The 21,464-nt window shown below is 44.1% G+C and overlaps 2 protein-coding genes across 2 annotated transcripts in view; one reads left to right on the top strand and one right to left on the bottom strand.

The window, feature by feature from the left end:
* snd1 (staphylococcal nuclease and tudor domain containing 1) overlaps positions 1-21,464 on the top strand; it is a 101,033-nt gene that overhangs the window by 59,158 nt on the left and 20,411 nt on the right. The gene's annotated exons all lie outside the window — the stretch shown is intronic.
* Positions 10,917-16,093, bottom strand: lrrc4.1 (leucine rich repeat containing 4.1). The gene has a single exon (XM_035674015.1). The coding sequence runs from the start codon at positions 14,430-14,432 to the stop codon at positions 11,568-11,570; it is 2,865 nt and encodes a 954-aa protein (XP_035529908.1). The 5' UTR covers positions 14,433-16,093; the 3' UTR covers positions 10,917-11,567.

The raw sequence follows: 21,464 nt of genomic DNA, 5'->3' as shown, positions 1-21,464 counted from the left end.
GTGCGTGTGCGTGCGTGTGTCAGATACCAGCCTTTCAGTTGTGCTAATGGTTCCCTTGACAACACAGCAGTTGCTACACATCGTCGGCTTGGCTGTAGGGTTAAAACGCATACCGCAAAGACACACACACATAATCGGGCTTGCATGTGAACACACTGAGCTGTCATGATAAAACAAAGTTGGTCTCTGTCCCTTCTCCCCCCCAAAACTCTCCCCTCTCTACTCTTTTTCTGTGTCTATGATGGCAGAATTTACATAGGATTCATGCAGATAATGTACACACACTCCCTGATGTTCACAAACAGCATCTTCACCTGTCCCCTTCCACGTCTTCAATGTTTGTGTCTCTGTGTGTCATGTCAGTCCTCCGTCACTTGCTCGCTTATTGAGTTGTCAATGTCTGACCTCTACTGCGTGGAGGGCACACCTGCCTAGACCTCCCATCTCCTCTTGTCTTGTCCTTTTTTCTCTCCTCTCACCTTTTACCTCTGCTTTCACAAAACGCTCTTTTTATCTAGATGTGTGTGTGTGTGTGTACCTGGCGTGAGCTGGAATATAGCCTCAAAGATTTGAATAAATAAGCGGCAAGTGAAGGCCAAGAAGAGAAGAGATTTGAAGCAGTAATCCTTCACCAGCTTACCCCAGCATAATGTCCTCACGCCCGCACCCTTATCCCCATCTCAGCATCTCCTTCCATCTAACTCCTCTCTCATTCCATTTCTTTATATCCCTTACCAACAAGAGAGAAGCTATCTCAGCGGCTGTGTCAGCGATCGGCATCTCCCCCCCCCCTTTTCTATGTTTTCCCAGAGGAGAGTCGGGGGCATAAAGGGAAGAACAAGCATGGCAAAATCTTTTCAAAAAAACCAACGGGGATTGGGCTCTCAGCTTTGAATTCAGACAGATAAAGCTAATGGCAGAAGTGGGCGACAGGCAGAGAGCTGTGTGTATATATGAGCAAGCATAGCTTCAATTGAGGCCAGCTATAGAAATGTAGTTTCTTTAAACCCCTTTGCTGGCTGAATCTCTCTCTGAATGTGCAGGGGTGTTTGCAGGGGAAGTTCCAAGAAAGGCTGGCCAGGGCACTGCAGTTTGTTAAAACGCTTTGGTTGCCAGCTGAATCTCTCTTAAAGTGAGAGTGTTTGCTGCTGCATAAGTGTGTTTAGTTAGGCTTGTCTGAAAGAGGATCCGTACTTCCAAGGCCTACCGTAAATTTCATTACCTTTTGATGTGTCAGCCTGTAAAATTTGAACACCTCTCCATTCTGACAAGGATAAAACTTTTTTTATTTATTTATTTATTTTTTTAGCATTCACCAGCTACAGGTAAGGTTTTGATAGCCCTGTTGATAAGACTCATCGAAGCTGTTGCTATTAGCACCGTGGCCTCTGGCGTTTCTATAGTACTGACATTTAGCACTAAAGTCTGACACACCCACAGACAGACAAAACGCTCGCTTCCTCATACATTTTGTATTTCGACTCCATATTGTTTGTCTGCCACCTCTTAGCAACTCGTTTGCCACTTTTGGCTGCGAACTGACACTCAAACACACATGTACGTCCACACACAGTCACACACACAGAGTTATTATCTCCTGGAACAATACTAATAGATGCATGTACTGCTGTGAGCAAACAGTTTGTGCCTCTGCTGCCAACAGAGTGGGAGGGTGAATGCTTGCCAAGTCTCCTCTCCTCTCCTCTCCTCCAGCCACCTTTCTTTGTCTCCCCTCTCTGTATTTTCTACTTTTCTTCGATCATTCCCCTCCATTCTCTCTTAATGCTCATCCCATGAGCTGAGGCACATCCTCGTCTTCTCTTTCTCATAGTATTAAACTCCCATGAGAGTAGTACCTCCATAGGCCGCTGCCTTCTCATCACTGTTGCAGGATGCCACCTACTCCTTTTTTTCTCCCCCCTGACTTATGGCACTAATCCCTCATGTTTACACTCGTACAGCTTCAACTGTGGCTCACAACTTGGTTTGAAGTAATTTTACTGCAGCAGCAACAACAAAATTGTAATTGACGGACAAACACAAGCCTGCTTGCACATACTGTATACGTCTTTGATGTGCCTGGTCATGTTTAATTAGCTGCAGTGAGGGACAAGAGAGTGGTGAGGGGAGAAGAGCAGTATAACTGGCTGTCTAATTATCGGCTCCCCCGTTGGGCAGGTACTCTTATATCAGCCAGGCCGACGAGGTCACGCTCAGCTTGGGGCCACACAGCGCCTCTGATTCACCTCTTGTTGAAAAGTTGTTGGTTCTAAAATGCCTTACACGGCCATGCAAGCAATTATTCTTCAAGGAACACTTCTAATAAAAATAAGTATGTAAAATCAATTCACCCCGGTGCCCACATCTCTACATTAATGTGTTGATGAAAGATCTGTCCTGACCCTGAAAAATCGGTTCTAATTGTGTTCAATCAACCCATTTTTTTTTTCTTGCATCCTTAAGCCATTGTTTATGTATACATTCCAGCTTTAGAAGTTCCAGCTCCCATTTAAATAACTACATCTTCATATTTATAATTTATTGTTCTGCTTCCAGTGACTTAATTTTTAGGTTGTCCCAGCGCAGCTTTAGAGGATCTCACAAAGTGTTCTCTCGTTGTCTGACATAAATAAGCAGCTTCTGTATTTAAATGCTCTCTGCTGTCTGTTTTCTGGGATGGCTTTGATCAGTTTTTATGCGGGGGTGGCAGAGTTGGACTGACACCGGTTCACCTGCAGTGACTCCCACACAAGCTCTTTCACATGGACAGCATGCAGTCGCACATCTGTGTTTCAAGTGTTTTCACAGGGCTGAATCCAAACTAAAGACCCCAAAAAAAAACATTTGACAATAAATGCTATATGTATGTAAATTGAAATGGTGTGAGAAGTGAGAATTATACAAAAAAAGGAATGGGTCAAATGTTTTCAAACAGTCGTATTGTTTAACTGCTGGCTTAGGTCTGCCAGCAAACCCACATCCTTTACAATTAAGTAAGGACTGTATTTTAAACAAGCACTTCTGAAGACACCATTTGTTTGGGATCCATTAAAACTTGTGGCTGGGATCAGCCCCGCCTCATAAAAACAGCTTTTGAGCTTATTTTCCCTCTCTTCCTCTTGTGAGTTTATTGGAGTTGCATCTACATTTGATTCCACTTAGATGAAGTAATTACACAATTCCTGACAAATGTCCAATGCCCCCTAAATAATAAAAACTCATGTGGGAGCAAAAAGTCTTCACTACCTACAATGCACTGAGGCTTTACCACTGCAAACAAGAGGTTGGCTATTGATTTGTTTGATCTTAAAAGATCACTGCTGACCTAACTGCACATACACATTTAAACACACACAGCAGTTTGCTGCAGCAGCTGAATAATTCTGCCACCACATGAAAACTGTGTTTCAACCCGCGAATGCTCTACGCAGCTCGTCAGAGCTTTCATCTTGACGTTGCTTTCATGTGCCGTTCTGTGCTCAGCGGTGCACGTTTCCTCAGCAAGTCTTTAACATTAGCACACTGCTTGTCATCTTGAAGTCCACATCGGTGTAAATTCATGATGCTGGAGTTACTACAGAGCAAATCCTGAGTGCTACCCTTAATGTGTCAGATAGTGGCTTCCTATCGCAATCACCTTTTCAGTTCTCCTCTTTCTTCCCCATCTGTATTGCTCTTTGTTCATCATCCTTGCCCCACCGTCTCCCTTTTTTCACTCTCCTTTCTTGCCCATTTCTCTCTCTACGTGGCCTTTTTCCATCTAGCACTGCTATCCCCTGACATACTAAATCAGGGTGTCATAGATAATGTGTCGCCCTCACTATCCACCTCAGTTAATTATCTTACCCTTGTCTGTTTTTCTCACTGCCTCCTTTCTCTAATGTCTTGAGCAATGCAGGAGGCCATTTTGTCACCCCAATTCCACCCCTCCACTATCACCAAAATGTCTACACCCAGATACTGATTCTCATCCTAGACAAGATGAAATCTCAAAACCATTCCCTGTAACCCCCCAGACTCACCCTGCTTTTTAAAAAAAATGTAATATCCGTCTTCAGCTTTGCAAGGAAGCTCTTTTTCCTTGCTTCTTTCCTTATACTGTGCATGCAGCAAAGAAGCAAAGCTTTCTTTATCAGCACACTGTATGTGCCTTTTTGTGTCTTTCTTGGACTCTGCGTTTACATGGGAACATGCAGGAGTGCCTTGGAAACTACAAAAATAGTCTTGCAAATCACATTTGTGCACCTTTTCAGTAGAGGAGTGTACATGAGAACATAGATGTAAATGTCTGAATTGCTGAGGAATATACAAGGAGGGGAGGGAGGTTTCATACACTTCAGTAAACTGCATAATATACTACAGTGTACTGCTGTTCCTGTGGCTAGATGATAAGAAATGCTTCATTAGAAGCAAAAAAAATTGAAACGGCAATGTTGTCAAAGGATTAGTTCACTGTTTTTCCATCCTTGACCCTATTTTTTAATATTTATAATTGTGCATAACAAAACCTGGCTTCAGCTGCAGCCTCTCACTGCACAGTCCATACCCGAGGCAGGAAGAGGCACTCAGTGAAGGCAGTGCAAATTGAAATTTTCAGAAGAACATACACAGACACCTCACTATATGACATGATTATTGATGGTTAGCACAGTTGACTAATTTGCACTAAATAGCCCTGCTTAAGTTCCTTTAAACAGACGCAGAATTTAGGAGCTTGTGCGTATTTCAGTTGTAAGTGATTATATTATATTATTATATTATATATATTGTAAGAAATATGTACATCTGAATTAAAAAGATGGCATATAGACATTTTTGGCCGTGTGGCTTTGGATATTTATTCTGTTGCATTTGCAGGTGAGTGAATGAGGGCTGATACTGAGCACAGTATCCTTGGTGATGCTGCGCCTGTGATCATGATTTCTCTCCAGGCTGTAAATCTCAACAAAAGCAGTGAAATTAATGGTCAATGGCTTCATTTTTTGTTCCGTGTGTATGTGCACGCTTTGTGTGTGTGAGTGCGTCTGTTTCTTTATTTGTTTGTGTGCTCACAAAAACCTCAACACAACCCCTCCTCACATATGTCTCAGCCCGCCGTGTGCTGCTCTCAGTGGACTTGATTTACTACACATACACACACACACCTCGGCCTCAACTACTGGACGGACTCATAAAAGTAAGGCTTCATCGTCGCTGGCTGCTAAGAAAACACAGGGATGTTTTTCACCCGCCAAAAGGACAATAAACTCTGTCTCACAGCGAGTAACACACTTCAGTGGTCCCTTCTACATGGCAAAAATAGCTCACACAACCTACCTGCCATTCAGTCTCAGTTTTAGCAACAAAATCTGTGTTACTGTAATAGTTGACCACAGTATATTTCCAGTAAAATCTGTTGGCATGCACCTATTCAGCACTACAGCCTCGGCGGCACTGGGCTCATTGCCAACAGTATACTGTGATGAAGATTTTTCTTATTCCGTTGACCTCTGTAGCAACAAATCGCACCACCAGCTGGTCACCGAATATGGCTATTTGCATCAGTTTTCACACAGTCAAAGTCAGATGCACCAGCAAACATCAACTTGCCTTCACCATTTCCTCCACTCCATCAGCACCTTCCACACATTTACCTTCTTGCTTTGTTTCTTGATATTCCCAATAAAATGAACATGATTAATGCACTGTAAAAAAATTTATCCTCAGTATAGAATAGATTGTCTATTTAATCATCTAATTAAGCTTCTCTCTCGTCAAAATTAGCATAGCATCCCTTTCTGCTTAGATGATGTGCAGTCTCCACCTTTGACTCCGCATCCCGTCCAGTCCCTCTATTTGACATTAGGACCAAACAACTCTCTGGCTCTGACTCATGTTGACTCACAAGGCAGCATGCTTCCAGGCCTGCTTAGAATAGCCTCCTGTCTGCTCCACTAGCACACTGGCTAGTGCTCACATAAAAAAAACTACCACATGCACACATCCCTAGCTTAAACTAAGGATGCAGATTTTAGGCAGTTTCTGTAATTAATCGTTGGCTACAGTATGTTAATTATTAATAATCAACAAATTAATAAAAGCTTAGAAAATACATATGCATGAAAACAAAAATAAAGCCATCAGCGTGGGCTATTTTTGTAGTAAAGCTAGGGTAAGTTAGGTGTTTGAATCATACAATAATGCTGCCATTAAAAATAAATAATGTAACAAAGTGCCGGCATTTTCTCAAAAACATAAATCACATGAAAGTGAACATGCGAGTCCCTTCTTCTTGACAATGGGTCGGGCATCCTAAAGAAAAATGCATGTGTCAAGCAGGAAAAAAACAAATGGGTGACGGAAGTGTATGGATGTTGCAGCATTTAATTCAGTCCCATTAAAGAACCTGCACGAGTGGAACCAACGTTCCAGTAAAACGTAAATATAGTTGTGCAAATTAATCATTAGAAATTCCCGCATTAACGCTTTTCTACACATTTTAGCAGACGCTGATTAAAATGGTGTAAAACATACAGGTAGAAAATGTTTCAAAAGTGAACCTTTGCTCTACTGACATGACTGTGAGTGAGGGGCTTTAGTTGATAAATGACTGATGCAATTGAGATTACAGTGTCTATTGGTCATTTTAATGGAATACCATTTTATTACAGCCATCTTCTGCGCCTCAGTGCATAGTAATTTACAGTGAGGGAAAAAAAAATCTAATTAAGAGATTGCATCAAAATAATTGGGTTTCAAAATGTCCTCCGAACCCTTTTAAGCTGAGAATGAGCTGCTTTCTTAAATTGAATGGGAGAGAAAGTATATTGTTTTGTTTTTTTTGTTTTTTTTGCTGCTGGTTCAAGGGCTTTGACCTGTTAAATTCAGTCTCCCCTTGATCACACTGAAAACACATACGCGTGCACATGGTTGCTCAGTGGCAGTTTTCGTTCCCTGCAGTTCCATTTGCGGTGACCTCTTGATCCTTCCATCCTCTCTGCCTTCATATTTGCCAGTCTCCCTTCTTCAAGTGCCCCCAGTGGTCCAGTCCATTACTGGTATCAGCACTTCTTATCTGCTGCACTGTGCTATGGTAACATTACACTCTATCCCCACCCCCGTACACCCCCAACACCACACCCCTTGTGGTGCAGTCCAGGCCATTCACCAATCATGCAGGAGCCATGATGGCCAGGCTATATATCCCCCATTCCATCTGTAGCTGGCACTCTTGCATCACATTTGCTCTGCTTACTCCTTTCCTAAGCGCCTTTGCTCTCTTTCTCTCACTGCTTTGCCTTCCGCTCTTTAGTAGCTCTAGCTCTTCTTCTTTTTCTCTCATTTTAATTTTATTTTAATCAATTTTCACTTCTTCTGTTTATTTTTTCTTTTTTTTCTGTTTTTTGCTTTTTCCTTCTCCCTCCCTATTTATCTTTTCACGGTCAGCCTGATTCTCCCTTGATTTCCCTTCTCCTCTCACTTCTTGTTCTCATATTTTTTTTTTTTTCTTTTAGTCTCCCAGAAATACTTCTGTGTACCATCAGCCACCTTATCCAAGCCTTCCACATTGTTTTGTGTAAGTCTTGTTTTTCCTCTGCTCTCTGCGTCGTAGATCTTTTCCCCAACTGTTTTCTGTTTTGGCTGAATTTTTCACCTCTGTTAACTTCTTTCAAGCAATCTGTCATGCATTCATTCCCCCTTTTTAAGTGTCTTTCCTACATCTTAATTTCTATACCACTTTATCTTCTCCTATAATTACTACAGCGCATCCCTTCCTTTCCCTCCCTCCCCCAGGCTCTGTGAGCTGTGGGTAAGTAGGTGCATCTTGCCTTGCTTCCTGTTTCAAATAGCTTCATGATTGCTAATGAAGCACACAGACAGAAAGAAAAACATGATGCGGAGGTGGAAAGGATGGAGGGAAGGAGTGTTTCCCATGGAGACGGGCCCTTCAGTGGCTGGCTAGCTGATTGGCTGATTGATGACCCTGTAGCCATGTTGTCTGATTAGTAAGAGGGAGCCTTTTATAGCACAGTGCGGCTTAATATGTGACCACATAGCACAACATACACGCAACATAAGGCCCGTCCTGCTATACCATACTGAGGCATAGCAAGTGCAATACAGTTTGGCCAAGCTTATGATAGAATGCCATAACACAGCTTAATACTTAATACAGTGCTTACATCTGTTCATACAACTGCTCACAATCCCTCTAACCCATTTACACTATCCATTTGGATACAACATACAGGTACCCCATTGTTTTCACTTGTTTGAACATTCCTCTCACCTGCCTTACATCAGAGACAATTGGAAAACCGCTGTCTAGCTTTGCATAGCTATATCAAAACAAGTGGGAGTGGGAGACAAAGGCATGCTGCTGCCTGGGGTATGAGTCAGCGTAGTGATATGACAAATGGTCAGTACAGTATGAAATCGGCATGTTTTCTTTTCGGGGTTTATTAAGACTCTTACATTTTTTGCCTTTATTGGAAAGCTGAGAGTAGAGGGCAGGGCCGCAGCCAGAATCAGGACATTCTGTTAAATATGAAGTTTAGATGAATTATCCTGCTCGCTCTCTCTCTCACCCTTCTGCCTTATACTCTATTCATTTTCGGCATTTTACCTTTCCTGCCCTGTGCTGCGCTTATTGTTTCTATCCTCCTTGTTTAATGTAGCCCAACACGCAACAGAAAACATAGCTGGCACCAGACACACACATACATGGACACATACAGACCGACTTGCATGCCTGATCCATCTTGCTCATTCTTGCACCCGCATAAAATGCTCAATATTTAAGATGCAGGCTGAGTCATCAGCAGACATGGCAAGAAGGGGAGGACAGCGAGAGCTGTAGTTTATTTGATCATGTCTGATTTTTGCCTAAGTGACCAGTTGTGACAGCCCTGGTATGCTGCAGTAGGTTATTTTTACCCTAATTTCATGGCAGTTGGTAGAGGATAGTAAAATGTTCTTTTTGACATAAGACAGTGTTGCAGTCGTGACCACTTGGTATGTAACCACACCTATATCTGGGCCTACAAAATGCTGCTCGTTGTATTATATTTTAGAGTTAAATAAAAAAAAGTTGCCAGATATCCTTGCTCCTTAAGATCACACGCATAGTCCAGTGTGCTTCCTCTAAATATGTTTTTCAGGAAGAAAATGTTATGCTTGCCTTTTTTATTTGATTTAAATGATTTTTCTCTGTGATATTATTTTCTGCTTCACTGCACAATTTTGCCATTCATGTTTTTACTCCAAAAGCAGTCTTCAAATTGGTTCATCATATCCTCCCCAGCCTGGCAATGTTAGAGGACATTTAAATTACACATTTACAACAAATGCTGTCTTAGTCTACAATAAGTGACATGTTTCCAAGCATGTTTAGATGTAATCTAAAACGGCAAAGTTGAAAAATTTCACAATATGCTCACTCCCTCTTCAGCTGACCTTACTAACCTCCATTTCTTACTCTATCCATCTCACTCTCTCCCTTTTTTTTGTCACTTCCTAATTTCTCAGAGCTGGACTGTCACCCTTACAAACACACATCACACGTTCTCAGCTAACTGCAACACTCTTTTTGTGGTGAACTATGTCAACCTTTCTCTCTGCTATAGTCAAGCCTTCTCCCTTTTCATACTGCCTCTGTCTCAAATGTTGAAATGCTACTGTGTTGGAAAGGCAGTCCCTGGTATTTTGGCCCTTGCAGGTACTCTCTCTAACTAGGTCTCCATTTTCCACACTTTTTTACTGGTTGTGTAAACGGTCATCAACTACACTACTGGGCCAAAGCTTTGCCTGCCTGCACAGGCCATTGACTGTGGATCTGATAACGTCATGCATGTCCAGAGGCTAGTTATTATATTTTTTGATTAATGTTAGTTGACTTTAGAAATGTACAGATTTACAGAAGCTAATGAGAAAGGTGTATCCGTGTTGGCCATTATGATTATGGTCCACACACAGCTTTCAGTCACTCCCCTGGAGTTGTTTTGTAGTATTCCCTTTGCCATCATTTACCCACATGTTGCCCAATCAAAATTTTGTTCTGTTATTTGCTGATATGTGCTCCCAGGGTAGTTCACATCACCTTTCTCTCTCATCATTTTAATTAACCAGTGTGATACTATCCCCCAGACAGTAAAAAGAACGGCAACAGCATTACTTAGTTTTCAATTCCACATACTAAAAACAAAACTGGCTCAACTATCTAATACATGTCTACTAACTGTGTATGTTGTATGTTATCTTTCTTTGTTAGGCAGAGAACGGTGAGTCTGTATTATGATTGAGAGGAGTGATATTGTCAAAGATGAAAAATGCACAGTTAACAGTGAGACCCGAATGCATTTGTCACCATAAAAAGCCCCCATACTGATTGATGAAGGCACAACAGCTGGCAATGCAAGGAAAAGTGAAATGAGGATCTATATTTTTTGGCAAAGTGCAAGACAGTCCCCAACACCCAAACAGTATTTCACCTTAATTTATCACCTTTTTCACTCATTAGATACATGATTAATAATACCACTTTAAAAAATAATGTGAAAAATGAGCTAGGTAACACAATCAACTTGTATCATTGAAAAGCATTATGTAATGAACATTTTGATTAACATTAGATGTTATGATAGCACTGCTATACAGTACTTGTCTGTGGACATACCACTTAATCTTTTAACACCATAACACATTTGTAGAACTTAGATCAAATGCATGCTTTTGATGAGCCACACCTTGATGAAGCACCATGACACTCACTGGTAATGTAAAATATAAACAGAACAAACTTTTTCACTACATATAAAGAATATATTAATAGAAGTTGTTGGTAGATTTAAAAAAGCCCCATCCACTTCTGCACTGTAATTCATTGTGCCTGAGTCATTCAGCACACATAGGGTTAAAGTATAGCTGCAGCGTCTTACTGCAGTGTCTAAAGCATTTGGCTGATCGTTACAGTATACGCCAGGAGAAGAAGCAGAGGGGAAAAAAACATCTCTCTCTAATACTTATTTTTTTCTTCCAAAAATCCTTTTTATTGCATTTTATAACATTTGGCACAGTACAAATTCTTGGTGCTTTTACAAGATAAACCTGTAAAGATCGACACTGACCTTTTTTCGGTTTTTGTTAAAGAAAGTCTTCTCAGTATAAATATTTTTTCTTATCACTGCATTCTCTGTAGCATGGTGTAAAAATCACACAGAATGCCCCTTTTTAAAACAAGACTACCCTCATTTGTCAAAGTCAAGACAGCATCTTAAACAACTCATTGTTTTAAATAGAAGTTACAAGTTAGAAAATAGTTTCAATTTCTTTTTAATATATGTTTCTCTATCACCAGCCCATGGTAGTTTCAATTTGTCCATATATATATTTATTTATAAGCATGTACAACAAGAAATCATCAGTCTTTTTAAGTTTGCACTCTGTACAAAAAAGTAGTTCCTGTCCATTTTTTCGTTGTGCATTCTATTGCATGATTTTATGAGGAAATGACGAAGGGGGGCATGGGACAGGGGTGAGTGGGAGCGAGGGACCTAGGGAAAGAAATGGGAGCCTTTTGGGCGGCCTTGTTAAATCTGAGTCTCCTGTACCTTTTCCTTGGTGTGAGTTTTTATGACATAGGGCTCAGCCATCGCTGTGATGGTGCTGGGCAAGGTTCGAGGCAAAGAGTTCCCAACATTGTTGTCTGTCCATTTAGCCCCATGGCCAGTTGGTTTATAGGTGTTGTATTTGGGCTTTAGAGTGCTGTAGTCCACCTTATGAGGGCTGTAGTCCATTTTGTGTGGACTGTAATCAAGTTTAGGTCTCTGAGTATGTGGACTAAAGTCAGACTTGAAGGCGCTGTAATCCGCTTTGTGGGGGCTGAAGTCAGTCTTGAAGGCGCTGTAATCAGTTGCAGTCTTATGGGGGGTGTAAGGATCCTTGGGTTTGTAGGTACTGTCAGTTTTAGATCTCTGGGCACTGTAGTCTGTTTTGGGTTTGGGCTGAGTGCTATAGTCAGGCTTAAATGGGCTGTAATCAGGTTTAGGTCTTGGGTGAGTGCCAAAGTCGGGCTTGAATGGGCTGTATTCAGCCTTAGGTTTATGCTGTGTGTTGTAGTCCGATTTTAATGGGCTGTAGTCATGTTTAGGTTTTGGTTGGGTGCTGTAATCTCGTTTGAATGGGCTGAAGTCAGTTTTCTGCCTAGGATGAGTGCCAAAGTCTGGTTTGAAGGGGCTGTAGTCTGTTTTAGTTTTTGGGTGAGTGCCAAAGTCTGGTTTGAATGGGCTGTATTCTGCTTTAGGTTTGTGAGTGCTGTAGTCCTGTCTAAATTGGCTATAGTCAGGCTTTGGTCTGTGAAGGCTAAAATCTGGTGTGGATTTGTGAGTGCTGTAATCTGGGATGAATTTGTGGCTACTGAAGTCCATATTTGGCTTATATGTAGTATACTCAGCCTTTGGCTTGTGAAGGGTGAAATCAGGCTGGGGTTTGTATTCGGCCTTGGGTTTGTGAAAGCTGTAGTCAGTCTTGTGGCTGATAAAGTCCAGTTTGTGTATGCTGTTATGGTCCCGGATTTCAGGTAATGTGAGAGCCGTCTCTTGAGCTGCAGACGCTGGTGGTGGAAGGTCCTCCTCATCCATCTGGATAATCTCCACAGTGCGAGCATCTGCCACTGTGCTCCTCTGCTGGTGGCGCTTTCTCAGTTTGTAGAAGGCGATGAGCATGACAGCAGCCAGCAGTGTCACCGCCACAAAGCAACCTATTATGATCTTAGTGGTCTTCATCACTTCATCCAGGCTAGGGCCAGACTTGCCTGGCTTGCTAGTGGCACCCTGGAGTCCTGTCACCACAGATGGCTTAGCTGTGCCTGGTGGGCTATCGGTGCTTTGCAGCAGCACAGTTGGTGTGGAGATGAAGACTGGCTGAAAGACAGAAGGAGAGGCAGTTGTAGTTGTTGTCCCTAGGCCTACCCCTCCTCCTCCAGCTACCCCAGCCCCTGCAGCAGCTGCTGTGGTCGTGGTGGTTTTAGGTTTGGGCATCTCAGTGGTTGGCCCCAAGACTTCCACAGTCACTGTGGTAAAGTAACTCAAGTTGGATGTATTAAGCTCAGCTGCACTCACGTTGAGGTAGGCCGAGGCGTTGGAGTTCCCAGCTGCATTGGACACCATGCAGGTGTAGGTGCCTGTGTCTGCTGCCAGGACATTTGAGAAATTAAGGGTACCATCATTGAGCACTGATATTCTCAGGTAACCAGAGGCATGTGTCAGGATAGTCCCATTGGGTAGGAGCCAGCGTACTGAAGACATTGGGGCTGTACGGCAACGAAGCTCAGCCACTCGCCCTGCTGAGATGTTCAAGTCCCTTGGTGCATCAGCAATGAATGGTGCAGAACACTGGATTGCAGCGCCCTCACCTCGGTCCACCTCAACCAGTTGTCGACCTCTCATGCTGGCAGGGGAGTGACAGCGTCCGCAGCAAGTTGAGTTTGTAGGGATGTACTCCCTTAGCCAGCGTGCTAACCATACAGCTTCACAGCCACAGTTCCAAGGGTTATGGTGGAGATGGAGCTCCACTAGGTACCTGAGCGGGGAGAACAGATCATGTGGCACGGCGCTCAGATTATTATGGGCAAGATTAAGCTCCACCAGTGAAGATAGGTCGTCAAAACCATTACGTTCTATTACTGTGATTTGTGAGTTCATCACCCATAGCTTTTTCAGTGAGCGCAGGCCTTTGAAAGAGCCTGGCTTTATCTCTGGGAAGTTATTTTCAGAGATCTCCAGCTCCTCCAGGCCCTTGAGGGGACTTAGGTTTGGCATATCACCCTTTATGTTGCACATGCCCAGGTTGAGGTACTTGAGGTTTTGTAGGCCCTCAAAAGCTCCTTCTGAGATGTACTCCAGTTTCCGTAACTCTCCAAGGTCGAGTCGCATGAGTGAGGGCACCCGGTTAAAGGCGTAGGAGGGGATACTTTCAATGGGGTTGTTTCTCAGCCACAGTTCTCTTAGTTTGGACAGGTACTCAAAGGCCCCACTGGGTACCACCGTCAACCGGTTGTCAAACAGCTCCAGGGTGTTGAGGCTGGTAAGTCCATTAAACGCGCCCACCTCAATCTGCCGTATGGCATTGCGCCCAAGCTGGAGCACCTCAAGGTGGTGCAGGTGGCGGAAGGAGTCAGCCTGCACCGCCTCGATGGCGTTTTCCATTAGATTGAGGTGTCGCGTGTTGGCAGGAATTCCAGGGGGCACACGGGTGAGGCCACGTCGGGTGCACACCACCTTCCCCTGCTGATTACTGCAGGAACACTGCGGTGGACAGCCCTGGGGTCCCTGAGACACCGCCGCCCCCGCCAAGGCCAGGGAGGCGCTGCTCCACGCTCGCGCCATCAGGAAGACTACACAGAGCAGGGCGGCTTTCCTGGCACGATGCACAGCTACCCGCCCCAGGAGACTCATGATGTGGCACGTTCATAATTCAGCATCATCTGGGGGGGAGGTTGGGGGTGTTTGGGGGTGTTGTTTGGGGGGCTTTGGGAACAGGGAAAGTAGCTGGTTTGCTGATAGTAGTGTTAAGGGGACCAGAGTAAAGAGGTTAAGGGAACTGAAGAGGACAAGGGGAGAGCGTGGGTTTTGGGTGCTTGCTTAGAGGGGCTTGACCTATCCTCAATTAAGCAATGCTTTTATTTCCATGAACTGTGCTCAGGGGCAGAAAGAGAGGGGAGGGTAGAGAGGGCTGGCCTTTCTGAAACATGTGTATGAGAAGGACATGATGGTAAATTAAGCAACCAAAAACCGTATTACAAGACAGAAGGGAGGGTAGAGTGTTACAAATTGATGCAAAGAGGGGTTGAAACACTAGACACCTACCTCAAGTTATTATTACAGGTCCTTGAACTGAGATATATAGCTTCCCTCCTGTTTGCAACCAGAAAGAGCTGTGGTATTCACATCAGATGTATGTATATCCCAAGAGCAGCAAAGAAAGCCTTTTTATATTTGCTCTGTCAAAACAGGTATGAATGCCAAAGAGCTTAACCAGAGCTATTTTGTAAATCCACACATCCAAAGAGAAAGGTTCGAAGGCCGTTTGTGAGTGTTTTTTTTCCCTTTCCTTGTTAATTAGAAAAAACAAAAAAACAAAAAACAAAAGATTGCAGATAGGAATCCAGTCAGGCTCCCAAAGCAGCAGTGATCCCTTGCTCGCTTCTTGCTGTCGGCTCCTCTTCTCTTGCTTGTCCTTGGAATCCGACAGTTGATCCCCCTGCTAGACACCTTACCCAGGTCTCCATAGCACAGGCGAACAAACACACATGCACAGTTTTTGTGCACCAAAAGCCAAGACAGAAAGGACAAAAAGAGGGGGGTAGGTGGGAGTGGGATTTTGAGAAGGTTGAATGAAAATTCCACAGTCCTTTTCTAATGTTCTTTGCCTTTTGTTTGCGATGGTTAGGAGGGGAGATTGACAAGCCGGGATAAAAAAACCGACCCCTTCCTTTCTGTATTCCTCTGTTCACTTTTTAGTGGTCATTCAGTTGGTCGGTCGGTCGCTCAGTCTGACAGCCCTTCTCCCTCATTCACTCTCTTCCTCTTGCTCCCCACTCAATAATACGTCGTGTCCACTTGATTTTTCTTATTTATATTTTTTCCTCCAGAGTGCTCGACAGGGGTTGAAAAGGCTAGGCGACACACTCTGCCTTCATTGGCTTCTTCCTCCTCCTCTTAACTAGCCACACGCTCCAGCCTCAGCAGCCGCGGTGGCGACAGCAGCAGTTGCAAACGCACACACACCATCCCTGCGAAGCACACAGCAGCAGTAGCGAGCACACACAGCAGCAGCTGCAGCCTGCCTCCCTTGCACTTCCCAATAATCCGTCAATTTCTTCAGAGAGGGAGTGGGGTGGGGGATGGAAGGGGGTGCTGGGAGGAGTGGGGGTGTTGTAGCTGGGTTGATCGAGGTGGGTTAGAGGGAGGAGGGGTGGTGCGCAGTTTCTCCTTCCTCTCTCCGGCTTGTTTCTTTTTTCTTGTTTTCCAGTTTTTTTTGTTTTTTTTTTCCCTCCTCTCCTCGTGGTGATCAGCACCCCCTCGCTAATGCAGCGTCCGACTGGGGAGCGGAGCAAGACAGGGAAGGCAAAAGCTGTCTAAGCGCGCGGCTTACAGGCGTGACGTTAACAGTAGCGTCGATGTGGAAAGGATCCGTTGTAGCAGCAAAAGAGAGAGCGTGCGCCTGCTTGGATCCCTCTCTCACTCTCTCACTCTCTCTCCCCTCCTCTCTCTCCCTCTCTCGCTCACTTTTGCTCTCTCTCTCTCTCTCACACACACACTCTCTCCCTGCCTCCCTTCTGCTCTCTCTGCAGTGTCCTAAGGTAGTTGGGTGAGCTCAAAGCACTCAGACCTTTTTAGAGATCTACCTCTTCAAAAACCAGTTTGCTCTTGCTCTTTCTCCACTCTTTTTTTTTTTAATGCTCACAGTCTCTTGTTCTGTGGCTTTCTGGGGCTTTGTGTGGCTTAGGGGAATAGACAGGCTGTCCAAGCAAAAGGCAGAGATGGACAGTGGCATCCCCACAGCAACCAGATTTTAACCCCCTCCTCCCCGGCAATAATCCAGCCATTCCAACAAGTCTGGCAAAGCTTTCCAGCATTGCTGTGGTGGCAAAAGCAGGCAGATGGGATACTGTTTCTCTCACTCTCTCGGTTCCTCTCTATCACGATGTCCTCTCTCTCCCTTCTCTGCTCTCTCACTCTCTTTATCTTGGATTTTCTTTTACTTTATCTGCCTTTGCTCTCTCACTCTATTCGTTTTGTCCTTTAGTGGAAAATAGAGGAACATGAATGGACTGCTGACGCATCCTGCTCGGAGCAGTGCTTTGGTTTGATGCAGTGTGTTTTTTGCATTAACTCCCCCCACCCACTCAACCTTCACCCTCCTCGCTGTCTTTCCTTCTATGCTCACTCTTCGTCCGTCACTGTGACACTCACTCACTCACTTACTTAGTTCATTTCTGGCTTTCTCTTCATATACTATCTCCTACAAGCTCACATTTGCATCCATGTTTGCCATTGGTTAACTGCTTATGTCATTCAATCCCCCCTTTAGTTTTGTTTTTTGGGTTGTTGGAACATTAAGTGCGATTAAAGCCATATCCATCTCAACCTGAACTGAAAGTGTAGGTTTTAAGAATTTAATTAGGTTACTTCAACACAGGATTACTAGAAAAAAATATTTTGTTAGAATACTAAAAAAAGTGAAGTAAATGATATAAAATCAAAAGACAGAGCAACACTTCGTTCTGTGTCTACACATTTTTGCCTTTTTCCCACTCTCCAACCTCCCCTTCATCATGTGTGCCTTTGCAGGTAGTTAGAGCACTCTAAACAGGCAGGCCTTAACCCTCAATTTGAGCACAAACTGTCGCTTCGAGAAGCACACAACCATAAAGGTCACGTTGAGGAAGGCGAACAGGAGAAAATAAGACATGTTTTACCTTCCTGCTGCAGGAGAGGAGGCAGCGCAAACGCACCCTACTGTCCCATCAGGCCTCTATCTCCAATGATTTGTACAAGCGTCATGTCCATTAAACTAGGAAGCAGTGTGGGTAATTGATGGTTGGTAAAGCTAGCTGTGACGGTGCTGCTAGGTAGGTGTAGGTGTAGGGGGGTGTGTGTGTGTGTGTGTGTGTGTGTGTCTGAGCTAGAGAGTAAGCGTGTGAAAGAGAGAAGGAGGAGAGAAAGCATGCCAGCTAGAAAAGGTCACACTGCCTGTAGCGCAGTACGTTATTCCCACCGGCACAGGAGTATAGAGCCAACTCCTATATTAAATACACACATACACACAGACTTTCTCCTTGACTTCACTGCAGTTGAATACGAATGGGCTTCAATGAAGCACATGTAACAGTGAGGTGGCAGCCACAGGAGTATGGGGGGGTTTTCCTTTGTTAAGAAAGAGGTTATTTCCTCTCCTTTCCACAGGGATTCCCTAGCACCGTGGCCATGTGGAGGGTGATATCAAAGGTGTGCTGCACTGCTGCATCCTCTTCGCTGCATGTAAAACATAAAAACACAGAGAGACAATGTAGGCATATATTCAATCAGGCAAAAGCAAATTATAATACAAATGCAGGATGTGCAGCAAATGTGCTGCAAAACATCAACATTTCATTGAGCCAACTGCAAATGAAGGCTCCCAAAATCTGATGAAATGCGGTGTGCATACTGGCACTACTAGCTGTGTTTGTGAGTCAGATGGTGCTTGTTCTGTAGGTGTGGTGTGCCACCATTTGATTAGCAAGTGACCCAGAATGAGTTCAGGTTGTGTTTTACCCACCCAGCACAGTACATCCCAGACTACTATGTAACCAAAATCATCCATTGACCCATAACATGACCAACGCTGCCAGGGTAGCGCTCTCTTTTTGGCCCTCACCCTGTTTATTTTTTCTTTCCTGTCTTTTCTATTCCCACTGTATTTTTGTCTGACAGTGGACTCTCTGCCTTCCTCTACTGATGGACCCTGGGTCATGACCTGCCAAACTCTATAATGCTCCACTGACCAAATGTGGTCTACCCCTTGTGTTATAGTTTAATCCTGGCCCGGAATGGCCAACATGGCTTGATGGTCACCCAAAACTCTGTGATCACGACAAGGTTTTCTCAAGGTCCAGCGTGTGTGTGTTTGTGTGTATGTGCACAGCTCATAGGGCATTCCTGACACTGGAACCAAGCTAGTGACCTTTTTTTAGGGATGTACCTGAATTCCAAGTCGAATCTGATCTGTTGGTTCAGGCCAGTGCTGAATTTGGCAAAACTGACTAAACTGTTAATTTGTGTGTTTTTGGAGGTTTAGGTCATGCCATACACTGTCTTGACGAGAAGAATGTTGTCAGATTTACCTCCAGGACTCGCTAACCGATGATGGCTTGATGAGCTGTCAGATTTGTGGGACCTTCATCCGGTCATGCCAGCCCCGTGCCCCTGCTGTGCAAGCCCCTGCCCTCCCTGCTTCACCCGAGGCTCTACGGCCACCAAGCCAGGGGGGCACTGGGTGTAGTTTGGGGGTACCGTTCGACCTACTTTAATGCGGCTTGTCCGCCAGTCAGCCAACATGTTCAGCGGGTATATGCAAACATTACAGAACCCATCCCCTGAGGTGAATGCTAGCATATCTGGGCTGCAGCCAGTCACATGTAGGTCAGCAGCCTGTGTCGGTTTGTATGTGTGCATGTCAGTGGTTCCATTTGGGTGAATGGCCTGCAGTATGGTATAGCAGCAATGACAATCAGAGTTGAGGGAATGTACAGTCGAATGATAGATCTAACTGCCTCTGCCATTGCCAGGATCAAGGATTTACAGTATAGTATATATTACAGTATAGACCTTTTGGCATTCCACATGTGGTTTTCTGTGAATATAACAGAGACAGAGAGAGATATTTTCTCAAGGAGACAAGAGGCACGCTATTTTTCAGTTTGCCTTTTGCTTGGAGAGCTATTACAAATTACAAAAGTATCCAGTACGGTCCCACTGGCCGATTGTACACCAGTGCCCACCCTGGCACAGTGTTATCTTAAAGCAATCTCTCCAGGCCACCGTACTTTAAACCTGTTTAACCACACCGAAACACACAGAAAACCAAACTCTGTGATGCTGACCTTGAGGTAAAGGACCTGCTACTAGACACTTCCTTTCCCATTTTCATTTCAATTTCCAGGAATTAATTCTGCAAGAGATTATGTCTAACACACATGCACACACACACACACACCCACACCTCCTCACACACACAGACACACACAGACAAGCTGCTATCAGTGTCCCAGTAAAGGCTTAAACTGCTTGGTAGGGATTTTTCCTGTTTATCATTTTTCTCATCACGCACACACACTCGCGCACACACACACCAATCTCATGCCAGCGTATCAAGAGATTATAATAAGCAATGGGGTATATTAGTGGCTTCCGTATGCCCAGTTGTTTCATCCCGATACCTGCTCAGTCTTGCTAGTCTTCTTTCACTGACCTTGTGTGACCTCTGCTCAATACAGCATACTTAAACTGATAACATTTTCAGCATTATCCTTCATTTTTCCTTTGCCTTTTTGCATTTTTGTCACTCTTCTTACAATACCTTTGTTCTTGCCCCTTTTCTTTTTTTCCTCCTCCTGCTGCAGGTTCCCTCTTTCAATCCTTTGCATTCTCTTCTTCTGTCTTCTCCTCTGTCTCCTTGCCCTCACTCTCCTTCTCTAAATTGCTACTTCCTACGGTGTTCCTCTGGTCTACTTTTTGCAGGCCTGTCTCACGTTAATTGTTTGCTCATTCAGCATATGTTTCTGTGTGTGTGTGTGTGTGACAAAGTGTGTGCTCTTCTGCAAATGAGGGCAATATCAGGTCATGGCAACTGAAGGCACACAGTAAAAGATGAGTGTTTATGCCCCTCTTTTTTTTCTCTCATCCTGTGTTATTCAGTGTTTGAGCTTTGCTAGCAGCCATTGTCTCCAGACTAATGGGCTTCATTATGTTGAGCTGTGTTCAAACTGGCTGCCAGAGCAGGGATTATCCATAGCGCCATGTTAGCTGGAAGCAGAAGAAAGATACAAGTAGGTAAGCACTGTTAACCCATCAGCACAAGCCAAGATCGCTAGATAGAAGAGGCTTCATTCATAGTTTTTTTTACTTTGGTCTCTTACATTTTCAACACTTTTGAAGTTTGTTTTCACTAATTACTGCGGCATTTGTTACCAGAATTGGATTTTCAGTTGCTAATTAAAAATACTGTGTGCTATTGTGCAGAGGACGTTACAATGCCCTTTATAAGTTTTCTGTCTCTATATTCTTTTACCATATCCTAATGTTCCCCATGTCTTGCCCTGGCCACGCCATTGGTCAGCTGGCCTCATTAGGATTCATGCAGCATCCCTCTATGTGCGTTCATCACAATGTTGCCTTGCCAACTGCCAGGCCGTAGGAAATGGATGTCTCTTTCTCTGAGCAATGTGAAGGTAAAAACATAGTAATTCACCGCAGAGAGAGCAGCTAAATCTTCTAGACTTTTAGCTCCTTGGGAGTAAAGATGCTGTCTTCATTCAGATCCACCCCTCCCTCTCCTTTTTTTTGCTTTTATGTCCTTGGCTTGGTCAAAACAAAATTCCTAACCGCTTAGCTGTTTACTCAGCAACATTATATGTGACATTAGTCCCATGTTGGGCTTTGCATTACCTCTGCTTGTCTCAGTTCACTTAATTGTTGTTATAGGATAAAATTACGATTGAACAGTGATTTATTATGAATACTAACATGTTTTGTATTGTTTTGCCTTGATACTGATACTACTTTTTGTGTAGCCTTAATGACAAATATGTGTCAACTGCTAGAGTTAATTGGATCACACATGTTAAGGCCTCCGCACACCAACCCGATTATCGGCCGTCGGACGTCGTCGGACAGTCAGGCGAGGTCGGTGGCTCGAGTCGGTTCGGTGTGTCCCGTGCCGTC

The sequence above is a fragment of the Morone saxatilis genome, unplaced genomic scaffold (genome assembly GCF_004916995.1).
Source record: "Morone saxatilis isolate NCDOM2014 unplaced genomic scaffold, NCSU_SB_2.0 Contig10, whole genome shotgun sequence".
Classification (NCBI taxonomy): domain Eukaryota; kingdom Metazoa; phylum Chordata; class Actinopteri; family Moronidae; genus Morone; species Morone saxatilis.
Note: the sequence above shows the minus strand (reverse complement) of the source record. Positions and strands in the feature narration are given on the sequence as shown.

What these genes read in the sequence shown, in the direction of transcription:
- lrrc4.1 (XM_035674015.1), bottom strand. Translation starts at nt 14,432, where the DNA reads ATGAGTCTCCTGGGGCGGGTAGCTGTGCATCGTGCCAGGAAAGCCGCC.